This window comes from Odocoileus virginianus, chromosome 20 (assembly GCF_023699985.2).
Source record: "Odocoileus virginianus isolate 20LAN1187 ecotype Illinois chromosome 20, Ovbor_1.2, whole genome shotgun sequence".
Taxonomy (NCBI): domain Eukaryota; kingdom Metazoa; phylum Chordata; class Mammalia; order Artiodactyla; family Cervidae; genus Odocoileus; species Odocoileus virginianus.
The window spans coordinates 12,914,629-12,934,308 of NC_069693.1; the positions used below are offsets into that span (position 1 = coordinate 12,914,629).

The 19,680-nt window shown below is 51.1% G+C and overlaps 1 protein-coding gene across 3 annotated transcripts; it reads left to right on the top strand.

Annotated features, from left to right (window-relative positions):
- The first annotated feature begins 4,792 nt into the window (after window positions 1-4,792).
- Window positions 4,793-18,668, top strand: HNRNPL (heterogeneous nuclear ribonucleoprotein L). Of its 3 annotated transcripts, none has more exons than XM_020870344.2 (13): window positions 4,793-4,875; window positions 9,338-9,456; window positions 9,859-10,096; window positions 10,232-10,317; window positions 11,340-11,436; window positions 11,521-11,593; window positions 14,901-14,972; window positions 15,084-15,364; window positions 16,193-16,314; window positions 16,583-16,784; window positions 17,469-17,526; window positions 17,628-17,723; window positions 18,293-18,668. In XM_020870344.2, the coding sequence occupies exons 3-13, from the start codon at window positions 9,872-9,874 to the stop codon at window positions 18,349-18,351; spliced, it is 1,371 nt and encodes a 456-aa protein (XP_020726003.1). In that variant the 5' UTR covers window positions 4,793-4,875; window positions 9,338-9,456; window positions 9,859-9,871; the 3' UTR covers window positions 18,352-18,668. The 3 variants fall into 3 exon arrangements, with proteins under 3 accessions (XP_020726003.1, XP_020726001.1, XP_020726000.1); XM_020870342.2 differs by lacking the exon at window positions 4,793-4,875 and adding an exon at window positions 7,120-7,398; XM_020870341.2 differs by lacking the exon at window positions 4,793-4,875 and adding an exon at window positions 7,120-7,398 and having other exon boundaries at window positions 14,901-15,364.
- Window positions 18,669-19,680: the final 1,012 nt, after the last annotated feature.

Sequence of the window (19,680 nt, forward strand, 5' to 3'; positions counted from 1 at the left end):
AAAAATATTGGACTGGGTTGCCATTTCCTTCTCCAGGGGATCTTCCTGACCCAGGGATCAAACTCCTGCATTGGCAGGTGGGTTCTTTACTGCTAGTGTCACCCGAGAAGTCTGTCTCTGTGTGTGTGTGTGTGTGTGTGTGTGTGTGTGTGTGTGTATACTCTTTTTCAGATTCTTTTCCCATATAGGTTATCATGAAATATTGAGTATAGTTCCCTGTGCTGTACAAGAGTAGGTCTTTTGTTTCTTTTGGTCATTATCTTGACCGTGGTGGCATTTTCACAGGTTTATATGTAAGTCAAAACTCATCAACTGTATACTTTATAGTTTTAATTTTATTTTTTAAAATTTTTGTCTGCACCATGTGGCATGTGGGATCTTAATTCCTTGACCAGGTATCGAACTTGCACCCCCTGCACTGGACCTTAGGAGTCTCAACTACTGGACTGCCAGGGAAGTCCCCATCCCCATACTTTGAATATGTATGGTTTCTTGAAAGTCAGGCATATCTCAATAAAGCTTGAGGAAAATTAAGTCGCAACTGTGTAATGCAACTGAGACTTTTTCCCCTACCAGGCCAGCTTTACCCATTAACCCCTAAAGGCATCTGAGTTTTCAATTTGAGGCCCAATAGACCATGAAGCTATTTCCGTTCAAAACCCTGAAGAGGCTTTAAAAAAAGAAAAGAAAGCTGACCTATTCCTGCTTTGGGGCTTATCACATTTCTCTCCTGAGACCCTGAGCCCACAGGAGACCAATTTCTTGAATAGGTGAGGAAAAAAAAATAAGAATATGCATGGGGAGAAAAAAGCAGCTCAGCAGATGGGAACATGGCTAGTTACCCCACTTAGAAGTGGGGAGGTGGAGTGGGCGGTGAAGATGCAGGAGAGGGGATGTGGGGGGAGGGTGGCTGTGGTTCTCTCAGGAAGCAAGAAGAAAGACACTGTGCAGAGGAAGATGCTGTTAGAGGGTTTGATTATTTTATTTTATTTATTTGGCTGTTCTGGGTCTTAGTAGCAGCACGTGGGATCTTCAGCCTTCGTTGTGGCATGTGGGATCTAGTTCCTGATCAGGATGGAACCCGGTCCCCATGCATTGGGAGCATGGAGTCTCAGCCTCTGGACAGCCAGGGAAGACCCGCTGGTAGAGATTTGAGGAGACGATCTGATATATCCTCTGGGAGAGTCGAGGAACGTGTGTATGTGTGAGTGTGTGCACGCGTGTATGCACACGTGCATGCATGCTTAGTTGCTCAGTCATGTCCGACTCTTTGCCACACCATGGACTGTAGCCTGCCAGGCACCTCTGTCCAAGGGGATTCTACAGGCAAGAATACTGGAGTGGGTTGCCGTGCCCTCCTCCGGGGGATCTTCCCAACCCAGGAATCGAACCAGGTCTCCCACATGGCAGGCGAATTCTTTACCATCTTAGGCACCAGGGAAGCCCAAGGGACTGGGGACAGAGGAAAATTTATTACACACCATTGTGCATCCATTCCAAGTCCATGGGAATGAATTTAAGGTGAGACCGGTTAACATGATTGTGTATTTTCCTCCACCCACATTCACCTGCACAGATGCAGGCATGTGATAGATGGAGGCTTAGATTTAACAAGGATTGTGGTTTTGCGAGATGAGTACAGTGGAGTGTATAGAGAATGTGCATAAGGTCGGGTGCGGTGATTGCAGTGGTTGATCAAGGAATTTAGTCTGTGTGAAGGTACGAGGGAGCTGAGCGGTCATGGAAACATGGTAGGGCTAATGAATTATTGGAGTTGAGCTTCTGAAAGGAATGAAACAGATGGGCAACAGGTACAGAGTAACACACATGAAATTGAGGTTCTAAAGAGGTTGTGGTTAGTGAGACAAGGTCTAAGTATGGCCCTGGGAGGGACACACAGTATCATAAATCCACTATACTTCAATTTTAAAAATTATTGGGACTTCCCTGGTGGTCCGGTGGTTAAGAATCGGTGATTCTACTACAGGGGGCATGGGTTTGATCCCTGGTCTGGGAACTCAGATCCCATAAGCCATGCAGCGGTCAAAAAGTAAATACATGAATGAAATTTTAAAACAAAAAAGAATTGTGTTTTTTTTTTTAAGGTTACAAGCCAGAGGAACCCCCACCTCCCTCTGGATTGGGTTTTGCTATAAGTGTTCTAGAGTGGTTATGCACACCCCCAACACTGACATGGACACACTCCCAGGAGAGCTGGTCCTGGGAGGCCATGAAACAGGTCTTTGTCAAACGGAGAGAGAGAAGAGATTCTCCTTAAAAATGCAGCATCTCTTAGTGGATAGAAGACCAAAAATAGCTGGGGATGTTGGCCACTGCTATGAGCCCTGCAGGCATTATTTGTGCCTCAGTGGTAAAGAATCAACTTGCAATGCTGGAGATGCGCTTCGATTCCTGGGTCAGGAAGATCCCCTGGAGAAGGAAATAGCAACCCACTCCAGAATTTTTGCCTGGAAAATCCCATGGACAGAGGAACCTGGCCGGGTACAGTTCATGGGGTTGCAAGAGTTGGACACGACTTAGTGACTAAACCACCACGAGCCCTGCAGTTGGGGTAGTTTTGAATCATGAAGAATTTTGACCCTTCAGCCCATCCTGTGAGCTCAGCGTTCAAAACACAATCATTACCTGCTCACTTCAATCCCTCCACGGCTCCCATCCTGATCTCTTCCATCTTCTCCAGCCGTTCCCATTGACTCAGCCTCCGCACTGTCTTCCTGCTCCCGTCTCACCTCCCACAGTCACTTTCCCACACCCACAGCCCACAGCCGCAGGGCTCCCATGAACACCCGACCTGGATCAGGGCCCTCCCCTGCTCATAACCATTCTGAGAACTCATCTCAAAGTCCTCTCCTCCCTGTGGCCCAAGAGGACACTCACAAGCTGCCCTCTCCCTGTTCCCTGATGTCATCACTTACCATTTACCCCTTCCTCCCTTTTCTCCCACCACAAAGAGTCAGTCGCTTAGCAGTGTCTGATTCTTTGTGACCCCATGGACTGTAGCCTGGAGCCTCCTCTGTCCATGGGATTCTCCAGGTAAGAATATTGTAGAATACTGGTAGCCATTCCCTTCTCCAGGGGATCTTTCTGACCCAGGGATCGAATCTTGATCTCCTGCATCGTGGACAGATTCTTTACCACCTGAGCCAACAGGGAAGCCCCAATTTCTGGAACACATCAGGCACACTGTCACCTCAGGGCCTTTGCACTGGATGTTCCCTTGGAATGCTCTTCCCCCAGCATCCACATGACCTCCTCTCTCTCCACTTTAGGGCTTTGCTAAAGTGTCATCTTGTAAATAATAGTAATAATAACATAGAGACTTCCCTGGTGTCCAGTGGTTAAGGTTTTGTGCTTCCAATGCAGGGGGCTCAGGTTCAATCCCTAGTTGGGGAACTAAGTGTGGCATAGCCAAAAATTTTTTAAATACAATAATAAAATAAATATCACCTTCTCAGCGAGGCTTCCCCTGAACACCTTCTGAGCAAACTGCCCTCATGCATGTCTCACCCTCCTTCCCTATTTTACTATCTTCATAGCAGTTATCATCATCTGATACGTTTTACTTGAGAATTGTGCATCTTTTACACTAGATTGTAAACTCCAGGAAGGAGGAAGTTTTTCCATATCTTGTTCATCATTTTATCCCAGATGCCCCAAATAGTGTGAGCTCAATAAACATGTTATATGAATGAATGGTCCTTGGAAGAATTAAAACATACCTACTTCCAGCTCCCAAAGAGCCAAGATGCTAGTGAGGTGACAAAAAAATAATCAGATATTTTCACATGGCAATATGAGCAAAGATGGGAAACCATGATTATGTATCAGGGCTAACTAGGCAGGGTGCTCAGCAAGTGACATTTGAGCCAAGGCCTGTCAAATGAGGAGCAAAGATTTGGGAGAAAAGTGTTCTCTATACAGACTAGGAATGAGCTTTGGGTATTTGATGAACAAAAGGAAAACCAGTGTTCATGCCATGTGGAGGACAAGGGGAAAAGGTTAGGCATGGATCTAATGGGCCCACAAAGGTTAGATTATGCCCTGGGGGTGCTAAGTAGGGGAGGACCTGTTTTTCAGAGGCTAGTGAATCTTCAGCTGGTCTTTCCCGTCTCCTGGCCTCAGTCTCTGAACTGGAGGTAGATCTGAGGTCCCCTGTTTCGATATTCTCAGCACCTCTCAAGACCACCCAACGATGCAGGTTGGGTGCATTTGCACCCAAACTGAACAGAGGCCCCAGAATGCGAAATCACTTTTCCAACGCCACAGAGCTAGCAGGTTCACCGTCCACATCTGAAAGCTGACAGTCTGACCCCGGAACCCATGCTCTTAATCTCCAGGGTATATTGCAGCCCCACCTCACCCCCACGCCATAACCGTAACAGGCACTGCAGTAGTTACGCGTCTTTGCGGCAAATTCTTCTATATATGCCACTTACAAGCTGTGGGATCCCGGGTTATTTACTAGCGTCCCCTGAGCTCATTTCCCCGTCTGTATAATGAGCACCCCAACATTCACCTCACCCAACACAACACTTGGCTGACCAAGAGCAATGAGGCATTGATTCCCAAACAACAGTGCCACTTTCTGTGAGGGATGTGGGGCGGGTGTTGAGAGGTTGGGGTTGTTTGGGGAAAAGGGACGCGGAGGCTTCCCATCCTCTTTTTGCGTTGTTTCCTCCATTCAATTTCAGGGCAACTCTCGGTCTCCCCCCGCAACAACCCCCCCGACGTTTTTTTCCCCCGGCTGGAAAAAGGTCGTGGTCCCTTTAAGGCCCGCCCCTCCCTCCCCCAAAACTTCCCAGTGTCTGCTCTCTTTTCGATCTCGGACGGCCGGCCAGGCTCGCCGCCGAACTGGTAGGGGCTGGGGGCGAGGGGTCTGGGAGGGGTGCGGGGGGATCCGAGGGAGGCGCCGCCCCGGGCCCGCAGCCGCGGTCCGCGTGCAACGGGTGGGGGAGGGGCGGAGACTGGGAGCTCCGGGGTGCAGATAACGCGGCCGCTCGGTCGCTCGCCGTGGACGCGCTCGAGGGGGCGAGCGGCCTGGAACGTGTCGCGCGGGGGACGGTTCCGCCGCGTCCCGTCGGCGCGCGCCGGCGCGAGGGGCGTCCGGGCAAGGCGCGGGGGCGGGGAGGGGAGGGGCCCCTTCTCTCCCCCTCCCCCCACCGCATTCCTCTGACGTCCGGACCTCGGCGACCCCGCCCTTCAGTCAGACCCGCCCCGCCTTAATTCCGTCGCTCGGGTCACGTGTCGGAGGCGCTGCGCAGCTCCCCGTCTCCTTTTGGCCGGCCCCTTTAGATCTTTCCGGGGTGATTGAGAGCTGACTTAAATCCGGATCAGCCTACCCCAACTTTCACCTCCCCAAACTCACAGAGCTACCAAGCCGATCCCACTCTCTTAGTGCCACTGGACCCCATTTCAAACTTAGTTTCCACGAGGACATCCTATTTCGGGAAGCCCCTTTCGCCCGAGTGGAAAGGTTCCGTATCTTCTTTGGGGGAAGTCTCCCGCATTTCCCACGACTGTCCCCTCCTCCACTCTCCTTCCCTTCTCCCCTTCCCTCCCCATCCACCCCTCCCCCCCCGCCCCCCGCAGACAGCCCCCTAAGGTTAAAGAGTACTTTGGGCGGGATCCTAGGGTCAACCCCAGGGTGTTCTCTGCGGGGGTAGCCCCAGAGGAAATGAGGCCCGTCGGACACTTAGAACACTGCAACTGCTCGCCTTTGCCGAGTAGCTAGCTAGCACTGTGCCAGGTGCTGTGCCTGGCGCTTGGTGGCGGGCGGGGTGGGGGGCAGCTTCACTAAGACCAACACACAGACCACACAAGCACTTTCATGCTAAGAAAAAAGGGCATTCCCAAAACTGACAACCCAGAATAGTAAGGACTGTCGAGTGAAAACCGTTGGCCTGAGGGATCAGGGGTTATCATGAGGGAAACCGAGGGTCTGGGATGGTAGGGCCAAGAACGCTTTTCAGAGAGAACAGAGCACGAACAGGAGAAATTTTAGAATTTTAACCCCTAATTCTGGCAGGAGGGATAGTGGATGAAAGTGTTCTAGTTCGAAGAAACTGCTCGGGCATAGATTGAGAGGTGCGAGAAAGATTCTTCCCTTTCTGCCAACTAAAAGGAGTTATTTGTGGTTGAATTTAGAAGTGAAGTGGTGAAAGGACGCGGGCGAATTGGACAGGGTCATAAGACAGACGGCAGCAGCAAATGGTTTAATACTGAGGGAAAGGGTCAGATTGAGTTTAAAAAATTTTTTCCGTCTGGCATTGTGAAGGTTAGCAATGGAGAGGAACAGGAGATAGGGATCGGTACAGAGCTGCACTGGCAATTGCCCTTCTAAGAGTCTACCCTGCCGGTGCTGCTCAAAGGACTCAACACACACTTTTGGTGCTCCAGGCCTTCCCTCCTCTGGAGGGTCGTCCCTCCTCTGGAGGGTCGCCCCGCCTCCGGAGGTACCTGAGCGCGATTCGCGCATGCGTCCTCTGCCCCGATCCTTTCGTAGACTGCGCCAAAGTGGGTTCCCCTTTTTCACCCAATCAGGGGTCACCAGTGGGCCTAACATCTAGTGAGAGGGCTCTTTCCACTCTCAATTGACTAATCGGGCGTCTAGCAGAAGATCGGCGTCTGCAGTAGCCATTGGAGAGAGGCCAAGGGAGGAGCCGTCTTGTCTCCTTGCGGAGAGGCGCGGGGAGGTAGTAACCGTGACTGGAAGACTGAGGGGGCTTTTGGTTTGATGGATTAGCGAGAAAAGCCAATGAAAGTGGGAAGGAGGCGGGGCTTTTGACAGTGAGGGTGTGCTGCTCCTATCAGGTACTCCTAAGGAGGCCATGCCGTGCCAGAAATCCAACCAATCAAGTTAGAGTTTATTTTAAGGCGGCGGGGCCAGAGAAATGACTGGCAGAAAGCTCTCGCCTATAAGGAGTGTCCCAGACAAACGAGGGCGGGCACTCCTGCAGAAGGGCGTGCGCTTTATCCACTAGGCGCGCAAGGCGTATAGAGGCTTCCCCTCCCCCCGCGGCGGGACCAGTGGCTCCCCCTATCGGGTGGGGGCGGCGAGTGACGGGCGTGTCCCTCCCCCAATGAGAGGCGGGGGGAGGCGGGTTCTGCGCCGCCATGTCGCGGAGGCTGCTGCCCCGGGCGGAGAAGCGGCGTCGGCGGCTGGAGCAGAGGCAGCAGCCGGACGAGCAGAGGCGGCGGTCCGGAGCGATGGTGAAGATGGCGGCGGCGGGCGGCGGAGGCGGCGGTGGCCGTTACTACGGCGGCGGCAGTGAGGGCGGCCGGGCCCCCAAACGGCTCAAGACTGACAACGCCGGCGACCAGCATGGAGGCGGCGGCGGCGGTGGCGGAGGAGCCGGGGCGGCGGGCGGTGGCGGCGGGGTGAGGCCAGGGTCCTGGACGCCGGAGACGGCCGGGAAGGGAGGGAAATTTTCTCACTTTGAGGGCATTTATCTGTTGGGGGGCTGTGCGCACGCGCCCAGGCCCTCGCTCTGTAGAAGGGGTGGGGGAGGGGCAGGCGTTGGGCAAACGGCGGGGTTTGCGCGAGGACAAGCGCTTGCGCGTGCGCGCTCTACAGAGCGAGGTGGGGGGGGGGCGGGGGAAACTGCTCGCGCTGCAGGTGGCGCAGTGCGCAGGCGTCGCGGGCTGGCATGTGGGGGCCAGGCACGCGGCCGGGCCGTTTTTTTCTTTTATCATTCTAGTCTCTGGCCCTATGCGCAGGCGCACTTCTGTCCAGGCCTCGTGGGCGGTTGTGCGGGGGGGATGGGGGGGGGTGACCGCCTGAGCGGGAACTGGTGGGTGGTGGCCTTTTACGCGCCTGAGTTGGGTATTATGCCTGAATGCTGTTTAGTTTTTGTAGCGTTATGGTTTGCCTCAATACAGAAATTTATTTACTTGAGAGTATTTACCCAAACCAAAGTATGCCTCATTTTGTGGACATTGAAAACCGGAAGAAAAAAGTTGTGAAAGATCTTTTTTAGATATTTGGAAGTTGAACCATGCTTTGGAGTCATCACAAGTTTGCTTACAGTTTCTGGGGTTAAGTGGGTGCGGTAGGTTTGATGAACGAAAATGTTCTCTGAGGGGTGGGCACTTTGGAAGGGATTCGTCCTCTTCAGTCTCCTACGTTGAAAAAACAACCAGTTGTTACTCCTGGCTTGAAGCCCATTTTTTCTTTCCTGGAAGTTCATGAGATCCTGTCCGGTTCAGCCATTTGCAGGGTTTTCCAGAGTTCAGTGGTGCTCTGTAACTGATTTACAGGCATTTAAACCCTGCGAAAAGCTTCATTGCATGCGTAATAAAGGTATCTTAATACTTAACACTCTCCTATGAGATAAAGAATGGTATTACTGTTACACATTTGATCTTGTAGCTAAACTAGGGAGCAGCTGGGATTAGAACTGATGAGGGCTGTGGAACTCCAAATCGCTGAGCCGGGTAACCTCAGGCGGGTGTGGTGCCTGTGGTTTGTGTGGTTCATTCCTGAAATAGAATCCAATTCTGCCCCTGTTACATGGGCTTCTGCCTAGTGGTTTTCAGAAGGGAGGGTGGGCCCAGAGCCCAGGGGAGGTGGAGAAGCTTAACTTTCCTCTTGATTCTCAGAGACTTTTGTCTGTGGGTGGAAAAATACTTCCCCTGGGAAGGGAAGTGTCCTGGTTTTTAGTGATACAGATTGACGTTTTGTTGGTTTTTTTTTGTTTGTTTGTTTTTTCTTTTAAACTTTCCTCACCCTCTTTTTCCTTAGTTTGGTCTAGGTAGTAGTTTTCAATACAGATTTTGGTGGGAGAGTAAAGACTAGAGGCAGTCAAGATTGGCCTGGATGCCACAGCGTCTGAAGTACCTGCTGGACTTGGGATGAATGATGGGGATCAGCAGTGTTTGGCTGTGTGGTGATGGCAGCTTCCTCCTATAGAGGATGGGCAAAGAAGCTGGGGTGAATGGAAAGGGAATGTCCTGGTTCAGGCTGCAGCAGAAGAGTCCCCTTTCCAAGCCACTCTTCCCACATTTCTTTGGTCAGTTGAAAGAGATTGGTTCTGGGAAGAATATATTAATAAGATGGGGCTTGAGATTTGCTTCATCTTCCATTTTGTCTTCAGAAGTTACAGTGAAGCCATTAGGCAAGTGGCCATCCACTTGGGCCTGCTCTGCCGACCCAGAATCCTTTTGGGATGATTGGTTGAATTGTTCCTTGTTGTCTGCCATGTATGTTCTTCCTGGGTGACACGCAAATGTTTTATCCGAGTCCCCAACAGTGCAGAAGCCAGTAGGCCACCATCTTGTACAGCAGAAAGGAAAGTCTTGGTTTTGCTTTCTTTCTCAGGAGAACTACGATGACCCGCATAAAACCCCTGCCTCCCCAGTTGTTCACATCAGGGGCCTGATTGACGGCGTGGTGGAAGCTGACCTTGTGGAGGCCTTGCAGGAGTTTGGACCTATCAGGTACTCAGTCAGAGACAGGGGTTGGGGTTGGGTATTCAGATGAGTTAACTCCTTGGTGTCCTATGTGTCACCGGGTTTCTGGTTGGAAGTAACCTGACTATTTCAATTTCAGTCCAGGTTCCTTTAGCTAGGTCCTGGGGCTCCACTACTCCTGGGGTTAGCCATTGTACTTTGGATAAGTTATAGCAAGTTCTGTGCCAAAGAATGCCAAAGCTTCAGACACCTTTTGCTTGTCATGCCATTTATGGCAAGGGGTGTAAGGTACAGGTCAGGATGCCATGACAGGGTGCAGAGCACTCAAGAGGCCAGGGAGCAACCAGCTGACAGAAGGTTGAGGCTGTCCTCTGACTCTCATCGTCTCCATCCCCTTAAGAAGATTGCAACCTGTGTTCTCTCTGCCAGCTATGTGGTGGTGATGCCTAAAAAGAGACAGGCATTGGTGGAGTTTGAAGATGTGTTGGGGGCTTGCAACGCCGTGAACTACGCAGCCGACAACCAGATCTACATTGCAGGCCACCCAGCTTTTGTCAATTACTCTACCAGCCAGAAAATCTCTCGTCCTGGGGACTCAGATGACTCCCGGAGCGTCAACAGTGTGCTTCTCTTTACCATCCTGAACCCCATCTATTCCATTACCACGGTGCGTGCCAGCAGTTATTTGTTGAGGTTCTCCTTCTATACAGCCTCTCTCCTGCAGTTTCTCCCTGTTCCCTCTCCCGCGAGTCAGACTGATTGGCTGGTGCCTTTTCATCTTGCCTATCTTTGGTTTTTACAGGATGTTCTTTATACTATCTGTAATCCTTGTGGTCCTGTCCAGAGAATTGTGATTTTCCGGAAGAATGGCGTCCAGGCCATGGTGGAATATCCTTTGCTGGGAAATGGGTGCTCCTTGAGATTTGAGCTCACAGGAGTCCGTGTTTTCAAGCAGCGTGTGTCTGCTGAATACCTGCCTTGTGCCAGATGCCTTCATAGAGCCCATGGTCTCCTGGGAGGGTTAGTTAATAAACAACCACATGTAAACAGATGACCCTTGAACAGCACAGGCTTGAACTCTGTGGATCCTCTTAAGGTGTATTTCATTTACTAAGTGCATACTCCAGTAGTAGGTTATCTGTAGTTGGTTAAATATGTTGGTTTTCAACTGCACAGAGATAGATGTCTCTAAAACACACCCACATTTAAGGGTTAATTGTGTAGTGTGAAAGTGCAGTGCAGAGTTTAAAGTGTGAAGGGAAAGAAGAACATGCTATGAGCTATAAGGGGAAGGAATTTACAGAACTTCTGGGAAGGTCTGAGGAAGTGACATCCTGTTTTCATGTGGAGGTGGGAACTGACATGTGCACCACCGAGGACACCACCTCTGCAGAGGTCTGCAGGTGGGCAGGCGCTTAGTGTTGGAGAAAGCAGACAACCTGACAGCTGAGTAGCTAACAGGGTTCTTTACGACATCGGAAGTTAGGGTTGCCAGGCAGTGGGGTAAAGCCTGGATCAGGGTGCAGAGGGAGCTCACTGATGGGTTTTTCAGGACGGGAACATAATCTCATTGACATTTCAGATGTTCAGGCTTAGTCAAGACATGTAGCATGAGAGGGGAGGTTTGGGCTGAGGAAGAAGGTGGTTTGACCTTTGATGGTGACAGAGAAGGTTGATGCTAATATCTGAGTGGCCGGTGGCAGGGTGGGATGGAGTATAAGTCATAGAAGAACTCTAGCCAGTGTCTGGGCATCAGTGCAGCACTCTTACCTGTCTCTGTAGGAGTGACTCTGAGCAGTGAGCTCACCCCAGAGCCCACTTGGAGCTGTCTTGCTCTCATTCCTCTTTGGCCCAACTTGAGCTCTTTCTGAAAAGCTCTTGGGATGGGACTTTGCCTTAACTTGATTCACGTTTGACTCTGTGCAGAGTGCCCAGCGAGCTAAGGCCTCCCTCAATGGGGCTGACATCTACTCAGGTTGTTGCACTCTGAAGATAGAGTACGCAAAGGTAGGTCTGGGGAACGGCTGCCCTGGCCCGCTCTCAGGGGAGTCTAGGGCCCGGCTGACCTCAGGCTTTGTTTTGTCCCTGCAGCCTACACGCTTAAACGTGTTCAAGAATGATCAGGATACCTGGGACTACACAAACCCCAATCTCAGTGGACAAGGTAATCCTGATGGCCGCTTTATTCTAAACACACCCGCCCTGCCTTCACTTGACTAGCGCACTTCATAGACCTGGGCTCAGGGTTATGTAATGCCATTGGGCTCCCTGTGGACATGGGAGGGCCTTAAGGATCAGCTCTTGGAGGATGCACTCCTGTGGAAGAGGGTGAATAAGGGGCCTCTAGGTCCTAGCTGCTGCTTGCGGCCCTTTGATGCAACTGAGGGTGCAGGGTCAAGGCAGAGGCCTGGGTGGGGTGGGGAACAGAGCACAGGCCCTGGCAATGGCTTACAGACCAGTAGCAGCTCCCAGACGGTTCTGCTGCCTGCCTTCTTGGAGCCTGCTTAGGGTCACTGACTCTGTTCTCACTGGGCCAGGAACGGCCCCCTTGCTGTCCACGATTGACAGGGTCTGCCTGTGGGGAGAGAGATGGGGAAGGTGATGAGGGCTCCCAGGCCTTTGCAGCAGAGCCTTTGAGCAAATTGACCTTGTGGAGTTCAGACGCCCAGGATTGGAGAGGGGCAGACATGCCTTGCCTCACTTGTAGAGGGGACGCAACATCTCTGCAGGGGGCCCAAATGGACAACCCTCTTCCTAGAATCTCTCAAGAATGGTTTGCCTTGGATAGGAGGGAGAGGTGGAGCATTGCCTTTGAAAAACAGCAGCACCCCCTCAGCCAAACCACCCGTCTGTTTCTGTTTTGTTCTGATTGTTTGGACTAGACCATGGGCTGAGGGAGGTGGCTGGTCGCTGACATCTCACCGGCCCTGGGAAGCCAGAGGCTCCTGTTCCTAGGCAGGCCGAAGCCGTGGGCCGGGTGGGCTAGACTCTTCCCCAGGACCCTCACAATGGGCGCTGTGGGGCAGGCTGCCCCTCCAGAGATCAGAGGCAAATTGGTGACCAAGTGAATGTACCAGAGCGGGCAATGGCATTACATGACTGCTAACAGAAACACGGCAACCAACCATTTCTTCTCCAAGGAACATAAATAGAAGATGTGCAGACCGGCAGGGGCTAGTGGCAGGGGCTGGCTGTGCATTGGTTTTGATGCCTCTCAGCTTTGGCCGCCCCCAGGCCCGGGGTCAAAAAAAAAAAAAAAACGAGAGCTGATGAGGTGACCTGGAGTGAGGGCGGTGCTTCGCCACCCCCTTGGGAACCAGACTTCAGCGGCTCTGCCTCTGCACATTGCTCACCAACACACAGGGTAGAAACCACTAGCTCTTCCTGGAGAGAACAGAACACGCAGCCTCCACCACGTCCCCAGAAACAGCCGCAGACTTGAGCTCACTACATCAAGAACACCACCACACCGCGCTCCAAGGAACAGCTACAAGCACAGAGACAGAGGCAGACAGAGACAAAGAAAGAGACGCAACATGGCAGCAGACACTGCTTTTTTACTAAACATTAAAAAAAAAAGTCAAAATCCAAGCAAACTTGAACCCGAAAATGTACACAGAAGTAGGAAACACAGAGAACAGCCAGCGGCGCTCTTTTCGGAGAACGATTCATAGACTGAAGTAGATTCCATGGGCCTCCAAGACAATAGGATCCTCTCCATTCCTCGCCATGTGGGTTTGGTTTTTTTTTGTTTGTTTGTTTTTTAAGTCCTTTGGTTTGGGGAGGGCCTTCTTTTTTTTTTCTTTTGTGTTTTGATATTTTTTTTTCTGCAGTCATCGGCTGCCAACATAATCTGCACCAGCTGGAGATCAGAAACCAAAAAAAACCACAACAACAGCAAAAAAAAAAAATCAAAAAGCCAAAACAGACCTAAAACCAAACAGCTCAGAGGTACACAGTTACCTGCTGGCGGGTAACCAGGCGTGCTCCCAAGGCCAACAGTGCGGGCATAGTGGGGCCACTGGCACACCTTACAACCAGGAGACACGCACACGGAGCGCTACACAGCCAGAAGCACCGCACTGCAGCACACAATGTGAGGAGGTGACAACACGGAGGGACACTACCCACTGCATACACCTTTATTTTCCACTTTTCTGGTATCTTCTGAGGACAGAACATCTGTGAGCCATTTTTTGACTTAATCGAGACATTGACTTTTAAAACAATTCTTTTTAAAAAAAATTGTAGCGGATGTGTACCGTAACTTGTATTTATGACTGTAAAACCATGTGATGCAGGGTCGCAGTGTATGTTTGGTGGGACGCCATCTTTCAGAACTGTGCTAACTCACTGTTGAAGCGTCCAATGGTAAGAGAAAATACAGATTTGTTTTTTGTGACAAATGGACATTGTACTCTGTACTTCTGCTGTAAGTAGCCTTTTTCCATCTTTGTAATGACTGTTGGAAAACAAAACCCAGGCCGGGTGGCAGGAAAGGGCAGTGGCCCCAAGCCCTGGGTTTTTGGAGTCAGCCAGGCCTGGGTTCAAATCCCGGCTCAGCCACTAACTTGCTTTGTGACCTTGGGCCAAAGTGTCTTAACTGCTCAGTTAAAAATTAAGTGCTTATTATCCTTATCTGTGAAATGGGGCAAATATATTAGTACCTACCTCATAGGGTTGTTGTGAGGAATTTAAGAAACAATGATGTCTGTCTGTAAAGTGCTTAGCACCGTGTCTGCCATTTCAAGTGCTAAGTTAAGGTAGCGATTATTAACTGTAGCTGGGGGTGGGGCAGGGTGGATCTGCGCCATTGTCTTGAGAATGTTGATGCCTTGTACACGATGCTCATTTGAACTGGTTCTGATGATGCCCTGTTTGTCCTTGCCTACAGTCCCTCTCCTTGGGGTGAACATGATGGGGGGGTGGTGGCGCGCGGTGACTGGGACCAGAATTGAGAAAATCATCTCTAGAGAGTGGGCCCTAGCGCTCCTAGAACCTTGGGGTTTCAAGGGCCTGATTTTACCTTTCTGCTCTTCCCTGAGTTATTTTGCAGCACTTAACTCCTTTCCCTTCTTTGGGAGTTACTTTAGAAAGCTGTTCCTGGCCCCCAATCAGCTTCCATAGTGGCTGCAAGTTCCCTAGAGGGCCCAAGAGCTGACCTTCCTGTCAAAGCTCTGGGAAGTGAGAGGTCCAGAATCTGGCTTCATCCTTCACTGAGAAAGGAAAGCAACCTGCTTGCAGTGGGCAGGGGTGGGGGAGGGACGGTGGGCTCCAGCCTTGAGACCTGGGCTTCATGCCAACCCTGGGTCCGGCCCTGGGAAGGACGCCCCAGTAACCCTATTGAGGAAGGAAAGGCTGGTGCCCGGGCCCTCAGGAGCCAAGGGACACAGACCATCTATCCCCTGCAGTCAGGAGGGAGGGAGATGCCCATTTCCGAGTCAGCCTCTAACTGTTTTCTCTGTCTACAGGTGACCCTGGCAGCAACCCTAACAAACGCCAGAGGCAGCCCCCTCTACTGGGAGATCACCCCGCAGAATATGGTGAGGGCAGGGGGTTCCCCTCCGTGGACTCCCGTGGCTCATGTGCCCCTGCCCGCCGCCCGACACGCAAATTCTCACCCGTCCTCCCTCTCTTTCCTTCCCACCCCCCAGGAGGGCCCCACGGTGGGTACCACAGCCATTACCATGATGAGGGCTACGGGCCCCCCCCACCTCACTACGAAGGGAGAAGGATGGGCCCACCAGTGGGGGGTCACCGCCGGGGCCCAAGTCGCTACGGCCCCCAGTATGGGCACCCCCCACCCCCTCCCCCACCACCCGAGTATGGCCCCCACGCCGACAGCCCTGTGCTCATGGTCTATGGCTTGGATCAATCTAAGATGAACTGTGACCGGGTCTTCAATGTCTTCTGCTTGTATGGCAATGTGGAGAAGGTGAGCTTCTGCTAGGTCCACTGCTTTCCTAATAGAGCTAACAGGCCCAGGGGAGGCCCTGATCTTCTGACCCCTCAGTGAGCAAAGAGCAGGCAGGAGCCTCTTTAGAAGCAAGCAGGTCCAGGGAGGGTAATAAGGCTTTTCTCTGGAATGCTTCAGGTGATAACAGCAACACTGAGCCCTCTGCCTTACCAGGGGTAACAGTTGACTGGGGCTGCCTGGTGACTGCCGACCTGAGACCAGGTTGGTCCTGATGTCAAGCCCATCTGAGTCCTGAAAGCCTTTTACTTTGCACCCACTGACCTAGCTTGTTGACGATAATAGCAGCTAGCACGTGTCAGGTGTTCTTGCTGTATCAGGACGCTGTTAAAGGTGCTGTAAGTTGCTTAAATTCGTTATATAAGAATCCTTAATGAGACAAGCCAGGGGCATTGAAAGCATGGGGGGGAGCAAATAACTTGTCCAGTTTCACATGCCTTTATATGGAAGCAAGGCTCCTAGCTGACTCTACTGTTTTCAGTGTTTGTGTAACAACCACAACTCAGTATTTGTACATACTCTGCTGATGGGAGTAGGTGCTTTTCCCCCCCTGTGGCCGCTTTTCTGTTGTGCTTCATTAAATGAGCCATCCATGGGTTGGGTCCTGCCATTCGGGAAACACTGCCAAGTGAGTCTCTGCTGCCCGACCTGGGCTCAGCACTTGCTGTGAGCCAGGCCAGCCCCTCTGTCTTAACAAGTGAGGAGATAGAAGCATAGATCCAGAGCAGGGTCAGGAGAAGGGTCTCTGGCGCCTGGCCAGTGGTGCTGACTGGGACTGCTCTTCTCAAGGTGAAATTCATGAAAAGCAAGCCGGGGGCTGCCATGGTGGAGATGGCGGATGGCTACGCTGTGGACCGGGCCATCACTCACCTCAACAACAACTTCATGTTTGGGCAGAAGCTGAACGTCTGGTAGGTGCCCAGTCTCCGTGGTCTTGGGCAGTGTGGAGAGGGACTGAGGAGAGGGGGAGGGCGGTGGAGCCCACTCTGGACAGGGCTTAGGCGCACAGAGCAGCCAAGTGCTTAGCCGGGTTGGCACTGGATGTGGTGGATGTGTCGGCCTCTCTTCGCTGTGGAGCAGGGCCCTGCAAGGCACACAGTGCTGTCAGATTGGGAAAGCCACAGTAGAAGGAGGGGGACAGCTTGAGGTCTGACAGGGGGCTCCCCTTCCCTCCGACAGTGTCTCCAAGCAACCAGCCATCATGCCCGGTCAGTCATATGGGCTAGAAGACGGGTCCTGCAGTTACAAAGACTTCAGTGAGTCAAGGAACAATCGGTTCTCCACTCCAGAGCAGGCAGCCAAGAACCGCATCCAGCACCCTAGCAATGTGCTGCACTTCTTCAACGCCCCTCTGGAGGTGACTGAAGAGAACTTCTTTGAGGTGGGTGCTGTGGAGTTGGCCCCTCAGCACAGCCATCTGAGGAGGTCGTCCGTTTTCTTTTAACAAATATCTATTGAGCTGCCACTCTCCTGGGCTCTGGGTTGAGTGCTGGGAACATGGCAGGGACCAAGAAAGGCTCAGAATGGCACAAAACATCCAGCAGCAGTGGAGTTTGCTATGCTCTTTGCATCTTTGGCAAGCTAGAGTGGCTGCTCATCTGCTGTGAAAGATTCATTCTTGTCTAGATGGTAGGTTGGTGATTGGAGCCCAATCTTGGCCCCCCTTTGGGGCCTAGATGACATTAGAAGGGAGGGTCCCATTACAATGCCCTCAGAGGAAACCAGGCAGCTTCAGGGAAGGGTGGGAGTCTGACTGCTGAGTTGGACTTTAGGCCTTATTCTGGCCTGAGGTGTTGCTATTCAGTTCAGCAAACATTTACCCAGTACCTGCAACACACCCAAATTACAGCTGAAGATGGGAATTTAAAAGCCCTTTTCCAGTGTTTGGCAACATAATTGAGTGGTGTACTTCAGTCTTTGGGGAGGGGGATCATAGGGACACCTTAAGAGTGTGTGAGAAAAGCTAACTCCTTGTCCAGAAAAATTCAGGTATTTGGTTGTGTGCTTGCATTCCACCATGTGGCACTTCTTGTGTTCCTGAGTCTGTTTTCTCTCTCTGTTGCAGATCTGCGATGAGTTGGGAGTGAAGCGGCCATCTTCTGTGAAAGTATTCTCAGGCAAAAGTGAGTTTACTGCCTCGCCTACCTCCACCGTTCCCTGGTGGTACACAGGCAGCTCCCTGGCTTCTGCTTAGGTCAGCCTAAAACCTGCGTTTTCCCATCAGGTGAACGCAGCTCCTCTGGACTGCTGGAGTGGGAATCCAAGAGTGATGCCCTGGAGACTCTGGGCTTCCTGAACCATTACCAGATGAAAAACCCAAGTGAGTATCTGTGTGTCCTGCAGTCATCCCCCTTGTGGCCTAGTGGGTTGGCTGGCCTCCGGCCAGAGCCGTCCTTCTTGCCGTCAAGACAGGGCCCCAGAGATTTCCTTCTTGTCACTGACACGGGCAGGTGGGACTTGGTCGCCAGGAGAGCAGCCTGCTGTTCCACATGAGAGGGCCAGCCTAGCTGCTTGCTGCCACCCACTCTGCCAGCTTGGGAGTTGCTTAGGCTTGTCCTCCAGGGAGCTGGCATTCTATGTGCGTCAGAGGCTGGCTCACATAATACCCAGGGGAAAGGGAGCTGTACTAGCCAGCAGGTAAAATCCCCGTACCCAGTTCCTGGGCAGGCCTGTCCTCGTGCGCCAGCTAAAGAGCTGGGGATGGGATCCTTCTTGCAGTTACGGAAGAGAAGGAGGAATGCCTTGTGTATTTGGCTTGTTTTTGAATCTCAAAACTGGCAAGGATGAGTTAGACCCCTGAATTGCAGAAAAAGATGTGTGCAAAACCAGGGAAACGGGGTGCGGAGCCTCGGGAAAGGGGCCCAGTCACATCTCTCTCCTCTCTTACAGATGGGCCATACCCGTACACTCTGAAGTTGTGTTTCTCCACTGCTCAGCACGCCTCCTAATTAGGTGCCTAAGAAGAGTCCCATCTGAGCAGGAAAACATTTCTTTCTTTTATGCTGTTTTTTTTTTTTTTTCTGCAAATGTTCCTGTATTCCTTTTTTTAAATGCTAGTTTAGTAGAGGCTTTAACCATAATGGAATGGCTGGAAGTCTAAAGGGGGAGGGGAAGGGGAACTGATATCTCCCAAGATTAACCTTCACTTTTTAAAAATTACTGTACATGTGATTTTTTTTTTTTCCTGTTCATACATTTGTGCTGCCCATGTACTCTTGGCACAATTCAATAAAATTGTTTGGAAAATAAAGGTCACTTTCTGGGATTCTGGGGTGTGTCTGTTTCCCTCCCACTCAGTTTTCTGAAGGTGGGCAGGGTGGCTAGGAACAGCTGCAGCCTCTCCAGAGGGACGAACCCAGCTCTGAGGAGCAGTGTGGGCCAGAGCTGTGGGTTGGGGGTGATGCTGGGAATTCTAAGTCTTTTGAGGAAAATCTGGGAGACCTGGCGGCATCCCTCGTGGACCCTACCTACCCAAGCCAGCTGAATATAGGTGAAAGAAGAAAGCCTAAATCTTACAAAGTAAATACCTGCCTTTCTATAAGGTTGGAAAATAAAACCTCAGATAAAAATGAAAGTCTTCCCATTCCCTTTAAAACAGTTTGTGATTTTTTTTTTGTCTACAAGGGAAGTTTTCCAATTTGTGTGTCTTTTAACAAAATGCATTGTACTGTGTACAGTGATCTCATATCACATGCAGAGCAACCTCCTTATCTGTACTTCTAATGTGTGGATGAGTCATAGTTTGTCCTGAAGGTAATTTCCGATGATTTGGTACTGCAGACAGTACTGTGATGCATATCTTTACACAAACTTCTTAGCCAACTTCCCTGATAACTGATCTAGAAGCAAATTCCTAGCAGTGGAATTGCTGGATTAAAGGGTATGTTCAATTACTACTTGATATTCCCTGATAGTGGTGAGCAGGAACAAAGTCCAGTGCCTTGAGTATGTGTATCCCCCACTTGTATGTGTTTGTATTTCCACTTTGGGGATTTCCTGTAGAGTTTTTAAACTATCTATTGAAGTCAAGTGACATCAGATAAACTGCTTCATCAGGGTTGAAACTTCAGACAGAACCTTTAAACAAGGAGACACAACAGTCACTTTGCAGCCGTAACTTACAAAATCTACTAGGTTTTAAGCTAATTGGGTAAAAAGTAAATTTACCCACTCTTGACTCCCAGCACTCAGCTTTCATCCCATGTTAACAGTTATATTTCCTAGGTAGCCTGTGCATAAGTTTACTCAAACTCATGTCCATTGAGTCAGTGATGCCA